Consider the following 16,603-nt stretch of genomic DNA (forward strand, 5'->3'; position numbering starts at 1 on the left):
ATTTTATTATGTGCGAATAATAAAATCAAAGACTATATAATAATATCGGGCCAAACATCACAGGAAGTGGAGGCCATGATTGTGCGCGTCGCGTGCCCTCACAATAGAATCGTCAACCATTCTGTAATGGACCATCATTGCCGATCGTGTAGGTGTAGGAGCCAGGGACATCTGCTACTTAATGAATCATTATAACAGACATTGTGAAGAAAAGAAAACACATAAAAAATAAAAATTTATTCAAACATACAACATAATAATTTAAATGCTATAAACATAGTTAACGAATCAAAAATACAGTCCTTTTTAGATTTTCGACGACCGGTCTGGCCTAGTGGGTAGTGACCCTGCTTGTGAAGCCGATGGTCCTGTGTTCGAATCCCGGTAAGGGCATTTATTTGTGTGATGAACACAAATATTTGTTCCCGAGTCATGGATATGTCTATGTATATAAGTATGTATTTATCTATATAAGTATGTATATCGTCGCCTAGCACCCATAGTACAAGCTTTGCTTAGTTTGGGGCTAGGTTGATCTGTGTAAGATGTCCCCTAATATTTATAAAAAAAATATTCATTTATTTTCACTTTGTAATAGAATCGCTACATACCGTAAAAGTATAAAACTTTGCCCTTTAACATAACTTGGCCCATCGCGTCACTTTATTCAGAAAGTGTATCTGTAACTACTTTTAAGTTAGGTACCTATTTCGCTTTTACTGAACTGTGACGCGGTGGGCAAATTTAAGTTAAGGGCCAATTTTTTTATACTTTGACGGTAGGTATTGAGTTACATTAATTTACCTACATAACTTTATTGTTTCTTCATAAAAAATTGTAGGTATTTAGGACATACATATCTTTTGCAAAAATGTACCAAATCTAATTTACATAGCTCTAGTATTTTTGCTAATCATAATAATACAGTATAACTAAGCATTATTAAGTAAGTTCAAGTATATTATAACATTATTTATGCCTCATTGACGAAAACGGGCTTACGTGTAAGTATCAGTGTGATCAGGGACAATAGAAACTAATAGCTTCAACTCAGAAACACAAGTGAAAACCTCTAAATCTCTAATTTAAGGTATTTTTTTTCGACTGAACTCCTTTTTTTAAACTTAACCAATCAACACCTTGTGTTCGTAGCACTTACAACGATTTTAAGTAAATTTTCTTGCATAGGTATTTTTGAATTGGATTATTTTGATAATTGTTTGAAGGATACTTCGCATACAAAGTATCAAAATGCAAAATAGATCAACATTGATTATTTTGGACTTGAATTGAAAAGGAAATAATACTTATTGAATAGTCAATACATCAATTAAGTAGATATACCTACGAAAAAATTCTTGCTCATTATCCTCTTAACACTAAACTTAAATAATATTTTACGTAAGCCATAATAAATAGTACCAATAACATTATCTATATACATTATTTTATACGCAGTTCGATTCTTTTCAATATGATTTCATAAATTTGGATAAAACTTTCTTCCTCTGTTGCATCATATGTCCAAATAACATCGGGAACATAGGTATGTACAGCAACATCCAACAAATAAGGAAGTAATGGTATAACATGCTCAAGATTATGTGGTACTGGCTAGCTATAGTAACGTAGTTTGACAGCACTGGCACTGTCCAAAACTGACGGGCAGCAATATCCTTCAGAGAGTCATATATGCACAGTAACTCTCCAGTGACTCCCAGTGGGTACAGCAGGAAAAATGTTGAGTATCGTAGTAACATCAGCAGCGGTGGCGGTTGGCCGATCGCGTTGGCTACATAATAACCGTATCGGATTATTTCGGTGACCGACCACGCAAGCACACACAGCACCATGCCAGGGCTCATTGTTGCTGCATCAGACACAAGTAGCACGCCGCAAACAAGGAACACTCTAGATGTCACTTGCGTGAGTGTCAAGAAGACACCGGTGGGCACAATCCCCAATACCGCGTGTAGAACTTCTAACGCTGCAGCATTTTGAAAAATTAACAGGTTCCAGCTGATCTCCTTCCAGAAGTTATCGAGGGTCCCACGGTTCAAGAAATAACCCAACGTATGCAAAAGCATATATGTCCAGCCAACGATCTGCGTACCATTGTAGGCCACGAGGTATGCTTTGCTAAGTTGCCAACTTTCCTGAGGTTTCGTTGTTGTTTTTGCTGCCATGTCAACGTTTCTACACAAATAATATGTATATGCTGTGTTTCGTGATAATGGATTTTGTATAAAAACACTTTAAACTCACTGTCTGATGAAATATTTAATCCACTTATGGCACGCAATTAGTTATGTGACTTATGTGTCGGTGAAATCGAGGTTATCTACGCAAATGCTCAGGCGCGCTGAACGGTCGCCGCGACGTGCTGCGCATACGGCGGCAGAGCAACTGACGATCATCTGACGTTCACTTCTCGCTTCGAGACCAAACTTTCCTTCTATAATTTACATACAAAGTGTTAGGTACTTGTAGAAAAACAACTTCCATTATTGCAAATTTTTGTCAAATCTTCACTGGTCACAAAGTTGAAAGCATATTATTATCATGTAGGTATGTATGTAATTTTCAATGTTGATCCTCGAGTTCAAGGCAAAAATAAAATCATTAAGTTTGATATTATTCAAAAGCGTATAGGTAGGTAATTAAAAAGAGAATGTATATTTTTTGGAGGGTTATTTTTTATGAAAGATGAAAATAAAATGTACTTAACAAAAAAAAAAGCTGCCCTTTTAATAAACACGAAATTAAGAAATATTGACGTAGTATAGTAGGTATGTCAATAAATTTTACGCTTCTACTTACTGTAACTAGTTAGTGAATAACGAGGAATGGATTTGTGAATTAAATAATACATATAGTAATTATTATTTAATTATGGGAAAGGACTTTCTATGTGTACTAAACAGCCTTAAAATATAGCTTCTATAAACTAACTTATTGCCCGCGACTATTATTAAACACTACTAGCCGACCATTGGCGAGCTTTCTATAAACTAACTTATTGCCCGCGACTATTATTAAACACTACTAGCCGACCACTGGCGAGCTTTCTATAAACTAACTTATTGCCCGCGACTATTATTAAACTCTACTAGCCGACCACTGGCGAGCTTTCTACTAAGGTAAACTAACATAAGAGTGATCCCCGATTAGGTACGCAAAATTATGAAGGATATCGACGTCAAACTTAAACGTTGTTTTGCAAGGATTTTCTGGGACATTCCACCAAAACGTCAACTTTTACCGGCAATATGTTGTTATGCCGATGCGATGTTCTGTTGTCGATGCGTGTGGTAGCTATTTAAACAAAGAGAAAAAATCTAGGCACAGTTCAATTTACAGCCATGTTATCATGACAAATATCGGTCTGTATTTTTTATTAGAAGTATCAATAAACAGCGTCATCACGCAGCCGATATTTTTATTTTGCACTTGCTAGCTGAGTAATAGGAATACAGGACCTCCTCTCTAGGGATCCCAGCCTCTTATTTTAACCCTTTAAAATATTTACTGTGAGGTGTCGCAGCCACATACAGCCCTGATTCGCTACCGTAATAAAATGAAACAAAGTCTAAACAGTAATATAATTTGTGCGAAATTTACTATTTTCGGCAACAGTAGTTCAATTTGAATTTGTTTAATCAAAATGTTTTATAATATTCTACGTGCGTCAGAGTTTTCAAATAATTTACTGAATTGTAATAGAATTAACACTATTAAAAAATAAATAAATAACAAGAATTAACCTAAAACGCACCACGCCTGGTCCAAACTTGGTCCAAAGCACAATTTCCTTGACAAATGCTGTGACATACCAAATTTCAATCAAATCTATTTAATAATTTTTGTGTGAGTGAATAACAAACATCTACATAAAAACACACAGTTCTTATTTATTATAATGTTAGTAGTATAAATAGCATTTAATTTGAATATTAATACATGGTGACCATGGTGCTCTAACAATTTGTACGTTGAGGCCTCGCCATGCGTATTACGTAACGGGGCTAAATAAATACAAACATGTTATTGGTCAACGTGTCTGAGTACGTCTGATGTAATTCAACGTCGGTTTTATGATGCCATGCCCTTTTATTTTGGTAATTACTTTCACTATCTACCTAAGGGCACAATTTTGGTACCATCGTCCTCACAGTTAAGTTGTTACGATTCGTAAACCCTATTGCAAAGACTATAAAGCTCTTTCAATGGTTGTTAGCAGTATTATTGCTAGTATGTATAGTTCGTGTCATTCACGAAGACACGCAGATTTGTCAAATGTAACCTTTAATCTGTTATTAAAAGTTACATTTGTCAAATCTGCGCGTCTTCGTGAATGACACGAACTATAGAGGCGACTGTTTCCTAATGTACCTACAGAATGGCCCAAAAATACATTTACAAAGATTTTTACTAGGACATAAATAGTATTGATAATTTTAACAAACCATTGGGAAAATATTTTAAATACAACACGTTTTGTTTTAGTTAAGTAAATGATTTTTATTTTTATTTTTAGTGACATTTTGAAAAATAATGTGTACCTAAGTAAGAAAAATATTCTTATAATTCTTTTGTTAATGTATTTTTAGAACAACGTGTAATCAAGTTAAAGTACCTATTCAATAAACATTAGTTGGATGAGTAGGTACTTAAACCTAGTAACCGTTGACTGGTAGACTAAATATACGGCGATGCATGCATTTAATATTCTTATCATCAGCGTAAACGTATGTCTAACTATCGTCACGCGCTGAAATTTTGATGACAATTTGCAATTTTTAAGCTAGGGAAGTGATCATAATTATTAAAAAGTAAATTTGAAAAAGTGGGAAAATTTTCGACTTTTTTTCCTTACAAAGCTATATGTTTAAAATAAGGAGAAAAATTAACATAATAATCTGATCGCATTTTACATTTGATTTGTTGAATAAGTCGGTAAATCTATGTCAGGAGGTGGATCGTGCCTACAAATTGATGATTATTTATTTTCATTTTGACATACTTTGTACTTAATATTGATGCACGCTCATTGTGTTGCGAAAATTATAAACAGATTTTGTAAATCAAAAGCCGCAATTTTTTTCCATTGGGCAGTTGTGCTTAGCGATGGCCAATTCTCGTGCATGCAATGTACCTACATGCAAAATGTAGATCAGATATAATTATAAGGAGGAGGAGGAGGATTGCCGCATATGGCATTGGTTTTTAAACTCGAAAAACTTACATAATATTATAATATTTAAAAAGGTTTCCTTTAATATTTTATTTATCTTTAAGTGCAGTGTACGGTTAAGCATCGCTAACAATAAGGCTCTTATATATGTGTGCGCTTTCTCTACTTTAGATTTCTCTGTGCCACCGCTCATCTCATCAAAAACGAACGTAACGTGTTTAGTTACATTATAATATTGGCGAGTTGCGCAAAAATGTCATCCATCGCTCGCTTACATATTCATATTATTTGATAGGTCGAATAATATGAGTTGAGAATGACCACTGTTTTTACTTTTCCTCGCACGCACTTAGCATAAAAACAATTATGAGTAGGTACAGTGAATTAACTGAAGTTGAAGTAAAATGCCAGCATAAATACAGCCTACTTTACAACCCGTGACTTTTTACGGTACGTAAAGTCTTAAATTATAAGGTGATGCGAGGGTCAAGGGACCACTTACGTCCAGCTGGATTAAAATATGTAAATAAAATAGCGAAAGTTTTGGCCGTGGCAAACAAATAGAGTAGGGACAGTCGCAGAGTGCCCCGGGGAGACACAAGGATGACTCGCTTTACACCGTGCCGAGTCTAATAACATAGAATTCGTTCGGTGTGCTCGGTCTCTCAATTATTCATTAATTGTTGAACCAAGAGCGTTGAACGAAAAACGGATATACCTATTTGTAGTATGGTTACGTAGATTTGTTGTTGAAAATAAAGCTAAGAAAATATGCGACTGTATTTTTATACCACAGCGATTGAAAACAAGCATAATGTTTTTATTGGAGATTACGTTTCGCTGTGCGTCATATTAATTCTCTCAAAACAACTATTTACCGAGCGAGTATGAAGCGTTCGCGAAACGTCTCCAAATCAGCTTGGACTAAAATGAATTTGTACCCAGAGCTATCAAAAAGACTAATCAACTTCACTGGTGACCGAAGAGCTGGCAGCTTTCACGCACAACGTATTAGCATCGCAATACAGCGGGGAAATGCTTCCAGCGTCCTCGCCACCATGCCAAAGGGGCTCAATTTCTTAGATATATTTTAATTTTATTTAGTATTAGTTTTTAGTTTTATTTTATAGATCTGTCATATTAGCCAGTTTGTAATATAAAGTTATACAATCATAATATAACGTTAAGTAACCTAAAATTAAAACTACCTACAAAACTAAAACTAATACCTAAAAAAAAATATAGAACTACCTACAAAACTAAAACTAAACCTAAAAAAAAAAAAAAAAAAAAAACCTAAAAATCTATATCTAGAGAGGGCCCCTGGGGCATAGTGCCAAGAATGCTGGCAGCATTTCCTCGCTGGATCGCAACGCTTATGCGTTGAGCGAGGAAGCTGCCAGCTCTTTTGTCCCCAGAGACCTCAACAAGCCGTTTCGACAAATCTGTAAAAAGACTCTGAGCTCCCGGGCCCCACGGACCGAGGGTCTCGACACCGAAAGGGATAAATTTGTAATTTTATAGATAAGTTAGTTTATTTTTTATGTACCTACCTGAAACAGAAAATAAACTATTTGTACCTATGTCTGTTCTCCATCTAAATACTGGTGCAATATCATAAAGGATAATAGTGATGAAATTATATTTTTCGAACAAGTCGCGGTATCACGGAGTATCGTGTCATCCTTGCCACGGCAACTTTCCAGAGGTAACTTCATTGTTATAATTATGAGCTCGATCTTTCACTCCGACCTTCTCAAGGGACCACTCTTTTCGTTGTGATGGAGTATATCCTTTATGATACCCAATTTTTGCAGCAACTAACAATTGAAAATACGGACTTTGTTTCTTTTTTTGTGTATTTTGACTTGCAAGCGTCTTTGTACGAAGCATGTAACTAAAAATGGCCAGGGCAGATTTAACGGTGTGTTTGGTAAACTATCTCGCTACTTACTTAATATGTGTGTTTTAGTTTTAACTTACAATATTCACTATTGTAGGTATAATTATTATACAATTATTTCAGTGTGTATGTATTTCGGAATGTTGCTACAGCATTATTAAAACTCTGTCTTCTGCAAAATCTTCTCGGTAAATTAAGCAGCAATCTGTTAGTCAGTGAGCGTTAAACTAAACGCATTACACACCAGTATGCACATAGTACCTAGCTCTACCTGCCTACCTGGATCTTACCAATATTCTTCAAACTGTTTAGCATATCGAATTTAGCTCTAGAGCTAATGCATCAAAAGCTATGCCATATGCAATTATACCACTGCTTATATATATATATATATATATCAATGTAACATCATTTAGAGTCTAGTAAGTACAAACCTGTTTGCGGGAGTAATGTCATGACCCTTGTTCGGGTCGTTCCTTTTGCATAGGTTGTCCATCACTGTTCAACGTCAACCCGGCGAGCGCGATGGGCTCCTTTGCATCTGGAGGGGCGCCGAGCGTATTTTGTGAACAGTTCTTCTGTGTTAATAGTTTCCGATTTAGTTTAAGTTAAGAAGGTAAGCGATCTTGACATGTTTTTTAATTGAATAACGCTTTTTAAGATTAGTAACTATTAGGTACTTATTAAAACAGTAGAATTACGTATTACATTCATAATTGTGACATATTTGTCGTGACTTATTTTTAAAACATGTTTTTCAATTAAAAGACACATCAAGATTGTTTAAGTACCTTTTTTCTAATGCTAAAAAAACGAACTACAGGCACCGTGCGCATTGGAAGGTCTACCATCTTGTGGCCTGAATCGGAAACATTATGTGCACATGTACATTGCCAAAGTAAGTGGTACCATCTACCGTTCTCGTCGGTACGTTGCCGAAGCATAAACGACACATTTACGCCTCGCGCCTATAATCTGACGGGTCGTATGCTGCTCCCTACAGTTCCTGCACGGGGCCTATAAGTAGATTACGATTAAATGGAACTAAATGATTATACCTAATAATTAATAATAAAAATTTTCGGTGTAGGTACTAATATTGTTACTGTGAGCAAGTACTTATGTTAAAGAAATAAGATTCAAAGTGCACAATGACATGTAAAATAAGTTGTACATATGTTCAAGTTGCGTTGACGCTCCCTCGGGAGCAGTCGCAGTGAAATGTGGCGACAGCTAGAATCTTGTTCTCACTTAGAGCTGGCACTTGTGAACAATTTGAATTGTACCGTGAGAGTTATGGTCGCATTGTGTAATATCTACGAGGTTTGCGGTTGCTAGGTAGTCGCCAGAAATATTGTAAAATTTATACCTAATAAATAAATACCTAAATTGGTAACATACTCGTAAGATATAATTTCTAAAGTTAGGAGTACTTAACTTATTGAAGTGTATCTCGAGAACACATTAATGAACTACCTATGTAATTTATTATTTGATTAAATTATGTTGATAAATTATTGATTACGTAACAAGTGTATTTATCTACTGCATATCAAATTTATGTTAACTCATAAAACTGCCGTGCATGTGTTAAATTGTATAAAGATGTTGTGTGTTTATTTTACACGAAACATAATACTTACATATACTCCAATCCGTCAGCATTATAATTCCGTAAATAAAGGTAACAGTCCGCGGTTGTTAACTTGATCGAAACAGCGATAGTAAAGTTAGTAGGTAACTACTGATACTGGTACGACTAATACAAGTAACTACATATATGCGTAGATTATACCATTCCACCGTGACTGCTTTTCCGAGATAAGTAAAAATGTAGTTACAATGAAATGGCTTCTATCCGTTGGCCCTTGTTCCTTGTTCCAACAACTACTACTACTCGTACTACTACTACTACTTAAATGGCGCAGCGACCCAAAATGAATCTTGGCCTCCGACACGAGTACACGCCAGTTGTCTCGATCCTGTGCCATCTCCCGCCAGTTATCGACATGGAGATCGCGCAAATCCGTTTCAACCGCATCGCCCCTGCTATACCAAGCGTCCCAGGTATGCTCTTTTAGCGCCGCGATCCTCCTCCATTCTCAAAACGTGGCCGAGCCAGCGAAGATGGTGAGCGTTTGTCTCGCCAATAATATTGGGTGCCGCCACGAGATCTTGTTCCAACTAAAGCAGTCAAAAGTAGATGGCGCTCTGTTTGCGACGACGGCTGTTTTACAGTGACCCTAACTTACAATAGGTAGGTATATACATAAGTCTTTAATTCAAAAAACAGGGGAAATAAACAATACGTTTATTTTTGTTATGAAGTAGGTACCTAACTATGTAACTACATCTTGTTTTTAACAATATTTGCCATTTTTACAAAAAAAACAAAACTACTTATGAATATATAATCAATTTTCAAGACAAAAACATACCAATTCGCAAACATCAGAAAGAGATCTAAATAATGTAATTATAATACAAAATACTATTTACGATATTGTATACCGGGTGTGGGCTGTAACGAGCAAATACATAATTAAAACATAGATTGTACTCCTCAAACGGTGACACTTTTGTTCAGTAGTAAATTAAAAAAAATACTTTAAAATCTTCCTATTTTTCACACAAATGAAATATTATCTTCAATGTACATACGTCATTATCATTGCGATTGACGTTGCTTTTCATGCCTTAAACATAAAAACATTCGCAATACATAAACTTTAAAGTGTATTAAAAATCAAAACACAACTTACTTTTAAAAGTCGATGAGCAAATTTTGGTCAGTATGAGGAGTAATATAATACGATTGAAGGCCTGTAACAAATAGACCACAGGAGAATTTGACAGCTCTCCCATTCATCTCGGTGCCGCGTAACACAAAGCGCGCTAGCGCCAGGTGGTCGACGAGGCAAAACTGCTGGCTCATCGTTACTCATCTGTTTTCACTTTGTACAGTATTTTTAGAGTTCCGCGAGAGATATAATGGATCCCTTATAGGGTGCATTACATTTGTTATAATTACTTTTCATATATTATAGTTTGTTATATCGTTATTTTGAATAACGTAATAAATGGCATATTACCGTAATATCTAATTAACGGTATACATAATGTTATAATTGGTATAATGGTCATAAGGTATATTTACACTTTAATATACATTGCCATAAAAAAGGTTAGAACTTTGACCCTTCGTAGAATAAAATACCTATCAAAAAAATGGTTTAGGTTAGGTTTGAACTGCGGGCCCCGCAGAATCGAAAACCGTGAAAAAAATGGTTAGGTTAGGTTAGAACTGCGACCTCCCTAGAATAAAATAGCTAGGAAAAGAAGTAGGCCTGCGTACTACTTATAAAAAATATGTAATACTTTACGTTATTGTCTTATTATTGAATGAAATATGACAATAAATGTTATACAACATATGTATTTATACTTGATAAAATTGTATGAAGTATTACGTTATACAAAAATATTATATAACAAATGTCATTATAAAATATGTCTAAGTATATACTATTTATAAATTATATTGCAATAGGCATTATACCAATGACAGTTTAGATGAAATCACAATATAACAAAGGAAACGTATAATAAAAATTACATTATAACATAAAATAATATATAAAATGGCGTTAACATTAACAAATGTATGATAGTTTTTTTATAATTATATTAAGCATTACACACCCTCCCTTATATTTTGTAGTCTGTCTTTCTAACCGAAGTCACAGGTATTTTACAGGGAAACTATGATATTATATTAAGTATGTACTAGCTTCTGCCCACGAATTTGTTTGCGTGTAGTGATGATGAAGTTTCATAAAAAATCTTATGTCTATCTCGGGCCTTAAACTATCTCCTTCCATACCAAATTTCGTCAAAATTAAATCGGTTCAGCGGCTTAAGCGTGAAGAGATAACAGACAAACAGATAGTGTTACTTTCGCATTTATAATATTATATTCAGAACTTTGTAAGCGGCATTTAAGGCAAAATAAATATAGGTTACCAAAGGTCAATCTTTTTTTTCTTTTTCAAATTTCAACCTATTACACACCATTCGATAGTTCCATGACCTCAAAATGTCTACGGTGAAATAATCGCTTCTCAAGTTTAATGTGCATGGTGTTCCATCTTTGAACGGTTAGTCCAAAAAAACTAACGATACGGATATTATACTTAGCGGTTATTGCGTATTCTCCAAAAAACTTCCATACTTATAGGGACGTACCTACTAATGCAACGAGCATACGCAAGTTTGCTTATACCAATGGTCTAGTTGCTTTTTCGTATCGTACGTAGGTACGGAACCCTGGATGAGGCACGATTTTAGACGCATATGTTGTTTATTATTATTTTCTACGGTCACCTACATTATTATTTATTAATGCATGACTAGAGAAATCGTCAGCGCTCAAAAATACCCGCTGATCACTTAGGCACACTTTAATTGCCCACCTATATATGTACTAACAAAAATTGTTGTAAATATATTTTTTTGCGTACCGTCAATTGGGGTAAATGGGGACTGAGGGGTACAATTAGACAAAGAAAATATACTTTTTCCAATCTTTGAATCAGGATCTACCTTACTGTCAATGTTTCATTCTAGTTTTCATTCTAAAGAAAATTGTCTCCCCCCCCCCCCCCTCTGTCTTCAGTTGCCCACCCTGACAGTAGGTAAGTACGTAATTAAATTTAAATAGATTAGTAAACAAAGAAAATGAAAAACAAATATTATTTTGATCTCAGAAACAAACCATTTTGATTCGATTGGAATTTGAAATATTTATTCAGCTTTGTAAATTTAATATGAAACTCAAGTCTGAATATTTTTAATACATTATTGGGAAAATTAGTATCCAGAATTTTCTAGGTTTACATGCAGACAGTAATTTTACGCCTAAACTTGAACACGAGCAATATTGTTGAACGAAGGCAATGTCTGGTAAATCAACTATTATCAATAAGTACTTATATTGATTTTACAAGTAGTCAAATCGTAGTTAATTATGACCTATTTGGATTTTTAGACGGTTTTTTTTTATCTTTGGAACCATAAAAAAATATGGTTGTCTGTAAAGCCGGTTTACGGACGATAATTTTGCGTGATAACGTCATAAGAAAACATTACCATTATTAACGTTACCATGGAGATCTGTCCACAACGTGACACTTTTTCATGCATGCTACCGCCGCTACCGGTGTTCATCGATTATCACCTCAAAATCATGAGGTTGCTGTTACTTTGACTATAACTCATTACTGCGAACGAAATGCACTGGAGGCCAATCCGTACTTAGTAAATTTTGATATGTGATGTTATTTAGTTATTATTAGCCTGATGTGAGTCTCTCTCGCGTCAGTAAATGTACGAATAAGCACGAGCGTAATGCAAATTCGAATGGCCTACTGGAAGTCGCTTCAGACATTCTGCGCTTATTGGTACACGTGAGCGGTGAGATGCACCGTAAGACCTGTCATAACAATATTAAAACAAGATCAAAACCATTACAAATTGATCATAATCAGCCTCAATTTATATTACGTACTACAAGCTGTAATTGTTTATTAATTAGCAAACGTACAAATTACTTAATATGTACGTTTTGATGTGTCATACTTGGATGACATCAAGTCACCAATGTCAGCACCACGGGAATGGAATGCTATAATTAATTACTGTGTAGTTAGGTAGACGTAATCGGAATATTACTTAAAGTTTAACGCTCAGCAATAATAATTACTTTGAGAATGTCATGTCATGCTAATTACCTACAAAAAAAAAAAATTACCTACATGAAATAAGTAGAAGTCAATTTGTCTATTTGGGATGTTTGCTCTTAATTAAATCCAGGCAACATGAATAATATCTCTGCGCTGTGGAACCAGGGCTCGGAACCGGTATTGAAATACCTGTTAATATCGTTCCAAAACCGTTATATTATTTCGTTCATTAAAAAACCGGTTAATTGATGGAACACGAACTAAAAAATTACGTTCTCTCTCGGAACGATATAATACCGGTTACTCTTGGCTTTCGGAGACTCTCGGTTAAACTCGTTGTCATAACGTGAAAGAGATAGCAATACTTACTCGTTCTATCTCGCTTCGATATTTTAAATTTAACCGGTTAATTTCGTTCCACAAAAACGGAAGGCGAACGAATTAGGCATAAATCAGTATCTTAATAGAACAGTTCTTTAACCGGTAATCGCAAACGGAAACGAAATCCTTTTCGTTCTCGGGTGAATGAACGAAACCGGTTTGAAAAATAAAACGGTTTCCGAGCCCTGTGTGGAACACTCGAGAGCTCAACGGTTCTCGTATCGTAATCATGGTTGTCAAAAGTTAACACTCAACAATTTAGCTGTGACAAAACATATTTTGGTTTAGCTGACAAACTCGGTCAATCAGTGCTAACCCGTTATACTTACTTGCGTATTTTTACATGCAATTAATATTCCCTCCCTCCCACCGCAAAAGTAAATACGCAAATAAATATAACAAACCACCACCAAAAGAATAATCCTCGACACGTGTTTCGCCTCTCTACGAGGCATCCTCAGGTGTTGTTGACGGTCTGACGCCCGGCAACGGAATGACCTGTCTAGAATGGTCGGCCATATTTATACCTTGACCACTCCCCCTACTATGCAAGTGTGAGTGAGATGGAAAAAATCGTAATAGTAACATTCAATTGTTCGTTAAGAATCAAGCCCCTATTGTTTTAGGTACCTAATTATTTCCAGTTGTTCCAGAACACCCAAACGCAATCCCTTTTCGCAAACATGTAAAATATCAAAATTATAATGGTTTTATTTCATGAGTAACCATCGCGTTCTGACTTCTATAAAAAGGATAAAATTAATATTATAAGCACGTAAAGGACGTTCACGCTAGCCTAATTTTACTTAAACGATAAGCTCGGGAGCAGTTGGGATGCCGTGTCATCGGAAAAAAGCTCAGAAGAAAATAAAATGGAAATCTTCAATTTGATTACAACGTTACACGAGCGAACAAGTTTATTTGATTTCAAGACGGTTGTTGAGCAGATTGCTCCTCGCTCAAAGAGCGGTTGGCTGGCAAACAAATGGTTTTTATATTAATACTGGGATTAATAAAACAGTGAGATTTTCTTGCCAGAAGGACAAAATGGTCCTTTAATTATAACAATAGCCGACAGTGACTTATATTTTATCGACATCGATAAGTATTAAGAAGATAGTGCTGTGGTATTGGTTATGTTTTCTCAGCGACGGAATATATATGTATATATACAGACGAAGATCTAAGTATATTTTTGACTTCCAAAAACGAACAACTTACACGTAATCACTAAAACTGAATTATCTTTTTACCCCACCTGTAGTTTTAACCCTTAAATGCATGATTTTTTCTTTTTGCCCGAAATTAATATATGTATCACATAATTATTTGCCGATTCTAGGAAAAATAGTTAAAAAAAGTATAACTTCGATTTTCACTGCGAAATCAGTGTTAGAAGTTGAATTGGCTAAATCATATTTATGTAAATATGTGATTTTATATTTTTATATATATGTATGATTTTTTTTACTACCATTAGAAAGGTACACTATTTGTGATATACCTATGATAAAGTTTTTAAATATAAAATAATTACAAACCTCGAAAACACCGTTCGAAATCACATACTTACTATAAATTATCAATTTCTGGATTTTTCCAAGATTTCCGACTTTTCTTCTTAAAACGAATGTAATTTTTATAAATTAAAAATATTGGTGCGTTCAAGAACGTAAGCCTGTTTTTTTTTAAATCTGTGAGCTGTCTAATGCTTTGTAGACATTTGGCAACACTATGCATTTAAGGGTTATCTTACCCAATACACCATTTTCTTCTATTAAAAAAAAGTTGTGACTGGTCAACAAAAGTTTTGATTAATAAAAAATCTACGTCAAACTTCTTGCGCGGCATTACCAATACATATTTGTCGTTGTCAACATGCGCGCAGTACAGTTGAATCGCTTGCTGCACAATTCCCGAGGGGTCTTTTTTAAGCTATTTTTCTCTATAAGTAGGTACCTAGTTATTCTAGTCCGATGATTTAAATGCTCTGGATGTTAAAACTAAAACGCGACTTTACTCAGACTAATTCCTGGAGTAAAGCGTTTAATATCATTCCACAAGTAAATTCTACTTAATTTGCGGTAGAACCGCCACATACTCGTAACGCAAAGTATACAGTGTTATCCTTTAAGTGTTTTGTTCTGCGGTAGTTCGAGATGCATTTTACACATGCTATTAGTGCATCCCTGCCGGCAGACGCGGGGCTGCCGGTGTCTTGTTCTAATTGAATTCGCTGCACCTCTCAAACAAGACTACCCGTCAGGGTTATAAGTGAAAAGCGTGTAGCGGCCTCTGTCGTCGTCTTGTCCCTGGATAATAACATCTTTTATTTACACATATATCATAAGCTCTCTAAGATGCGTTGTAAACCCGCAAATTACGGCCAGCATAAACTGACAAAGATAAACTTTTGTTTATCTTTGTCACTTTATGCTCTTGGTTTTGTTAGAACAAAAATTTCTTATCTGTGAAAATGTTTGTTGTAAGTACGATTAACGTATGCTTGCATGTGTGCGTGGCTGCACCCACCACGATACTAATGCGTTAAATTATTGTGTGTGATAATAACGTCGATATCGATATAAAATGACATTAAAAATTCTAACATCTATGAATAACAAAAGGAAATCGATTTATCCTCATTTCTAAAGGATACACTGGTCATTTAATAGCTTGAGTACGAAATGCCATACTACCACAATTAGATAAACGTTAAAGTAAATAGGTACATATACACAGTTATACCTATACAAACGAGCGTGTGCAATCAGACAGGTTACCTTAAAAGCACATTCGAAAAGGTGACAGTCCATTTCCAACGACAGCTGCACTAACGTTCATTTTACTATGGAAATTGACAATAACACCGACGCGTTTAGTACCAGTAGTGCAGCTGCGGTCAGAAATGGAATGTTACCATAAACATCACTACTGTGCAGTATTTCACACACTAACGAACTCCTTTTCCCTAGTTTCCCGCCTGTAACTCGTATCACGTTCCAGGAGTCTATCCTACGCCACTAATACCTTTGTGTACCTCTACTGCATCCCGCTTTCTCAAACACACGAACGCTCCGCAATATCTCACATGTCGTCCTTTCCTCCTCCTATTATATTCGTGTAACAGAGACAGTATGAAACTCCGCACGGAATGTATTCAGGCAACTGTGAAATGGGAACCACTTACTTTATCGGAGCGATGCGAACAATTTACTGTATTTGTATATGCCGGCAGTATGCAGGAAAAGAGATAACTGGATTAGGCTACAGTTTACTACCTTGCTACGTGGTCGATAAACTTTAATTTGAACAGTTCCAAACACACGACAAAACATGGATGCCAACAGAATGCTAATTATTTTACTGGACCTTTTAAGCGTC

General features: G+C 35.3%; 2 protein-coding genes across 2 annotated transcripts in view; one reads left to right on the forward strand and one right to left on the reverse strand.

Annotated features, from left to right (window-relative positions):
* Nucleotides 1–16,603, forward strand: part of LOC134789749 (uncharacterized) — a 304,376-nt gene that overhangs the window by 218,400 nt on the left and 69,373 nt on the right. The window lies entirely within an intron of this gene.
* LOC134789478 (very-long-chain (3R)-3-hydroxyacyl-CoA dehydratase hpo-8-like) lies at nt 1,330–2,208 on the reverse strand. The gene has a single exon (XM_063760057.1). The coding sequence runs from the start codon at nt 2,184–2,186 to the stop codon at nt 1,470–1,472; it is 717 nt and encodes a 238-aa protein (XP_063616127.1). The 5' UTR covers nt 2,187–2,208; the 3' UTR covers nt 1,330–1,469.

Source organism: Cydia splendana, chromosome 4 (genome assembly GCF_910591565.1).
Source record: "Cydia splendana chromosome 4, ilCydSple1.2, whole genome shotgun sequence".
NCBI lineage: Eukaryota > Metazoa > Arthropoda > Insecta > Lepidoptera > Tortricidae > Cydia > Cydia splendana.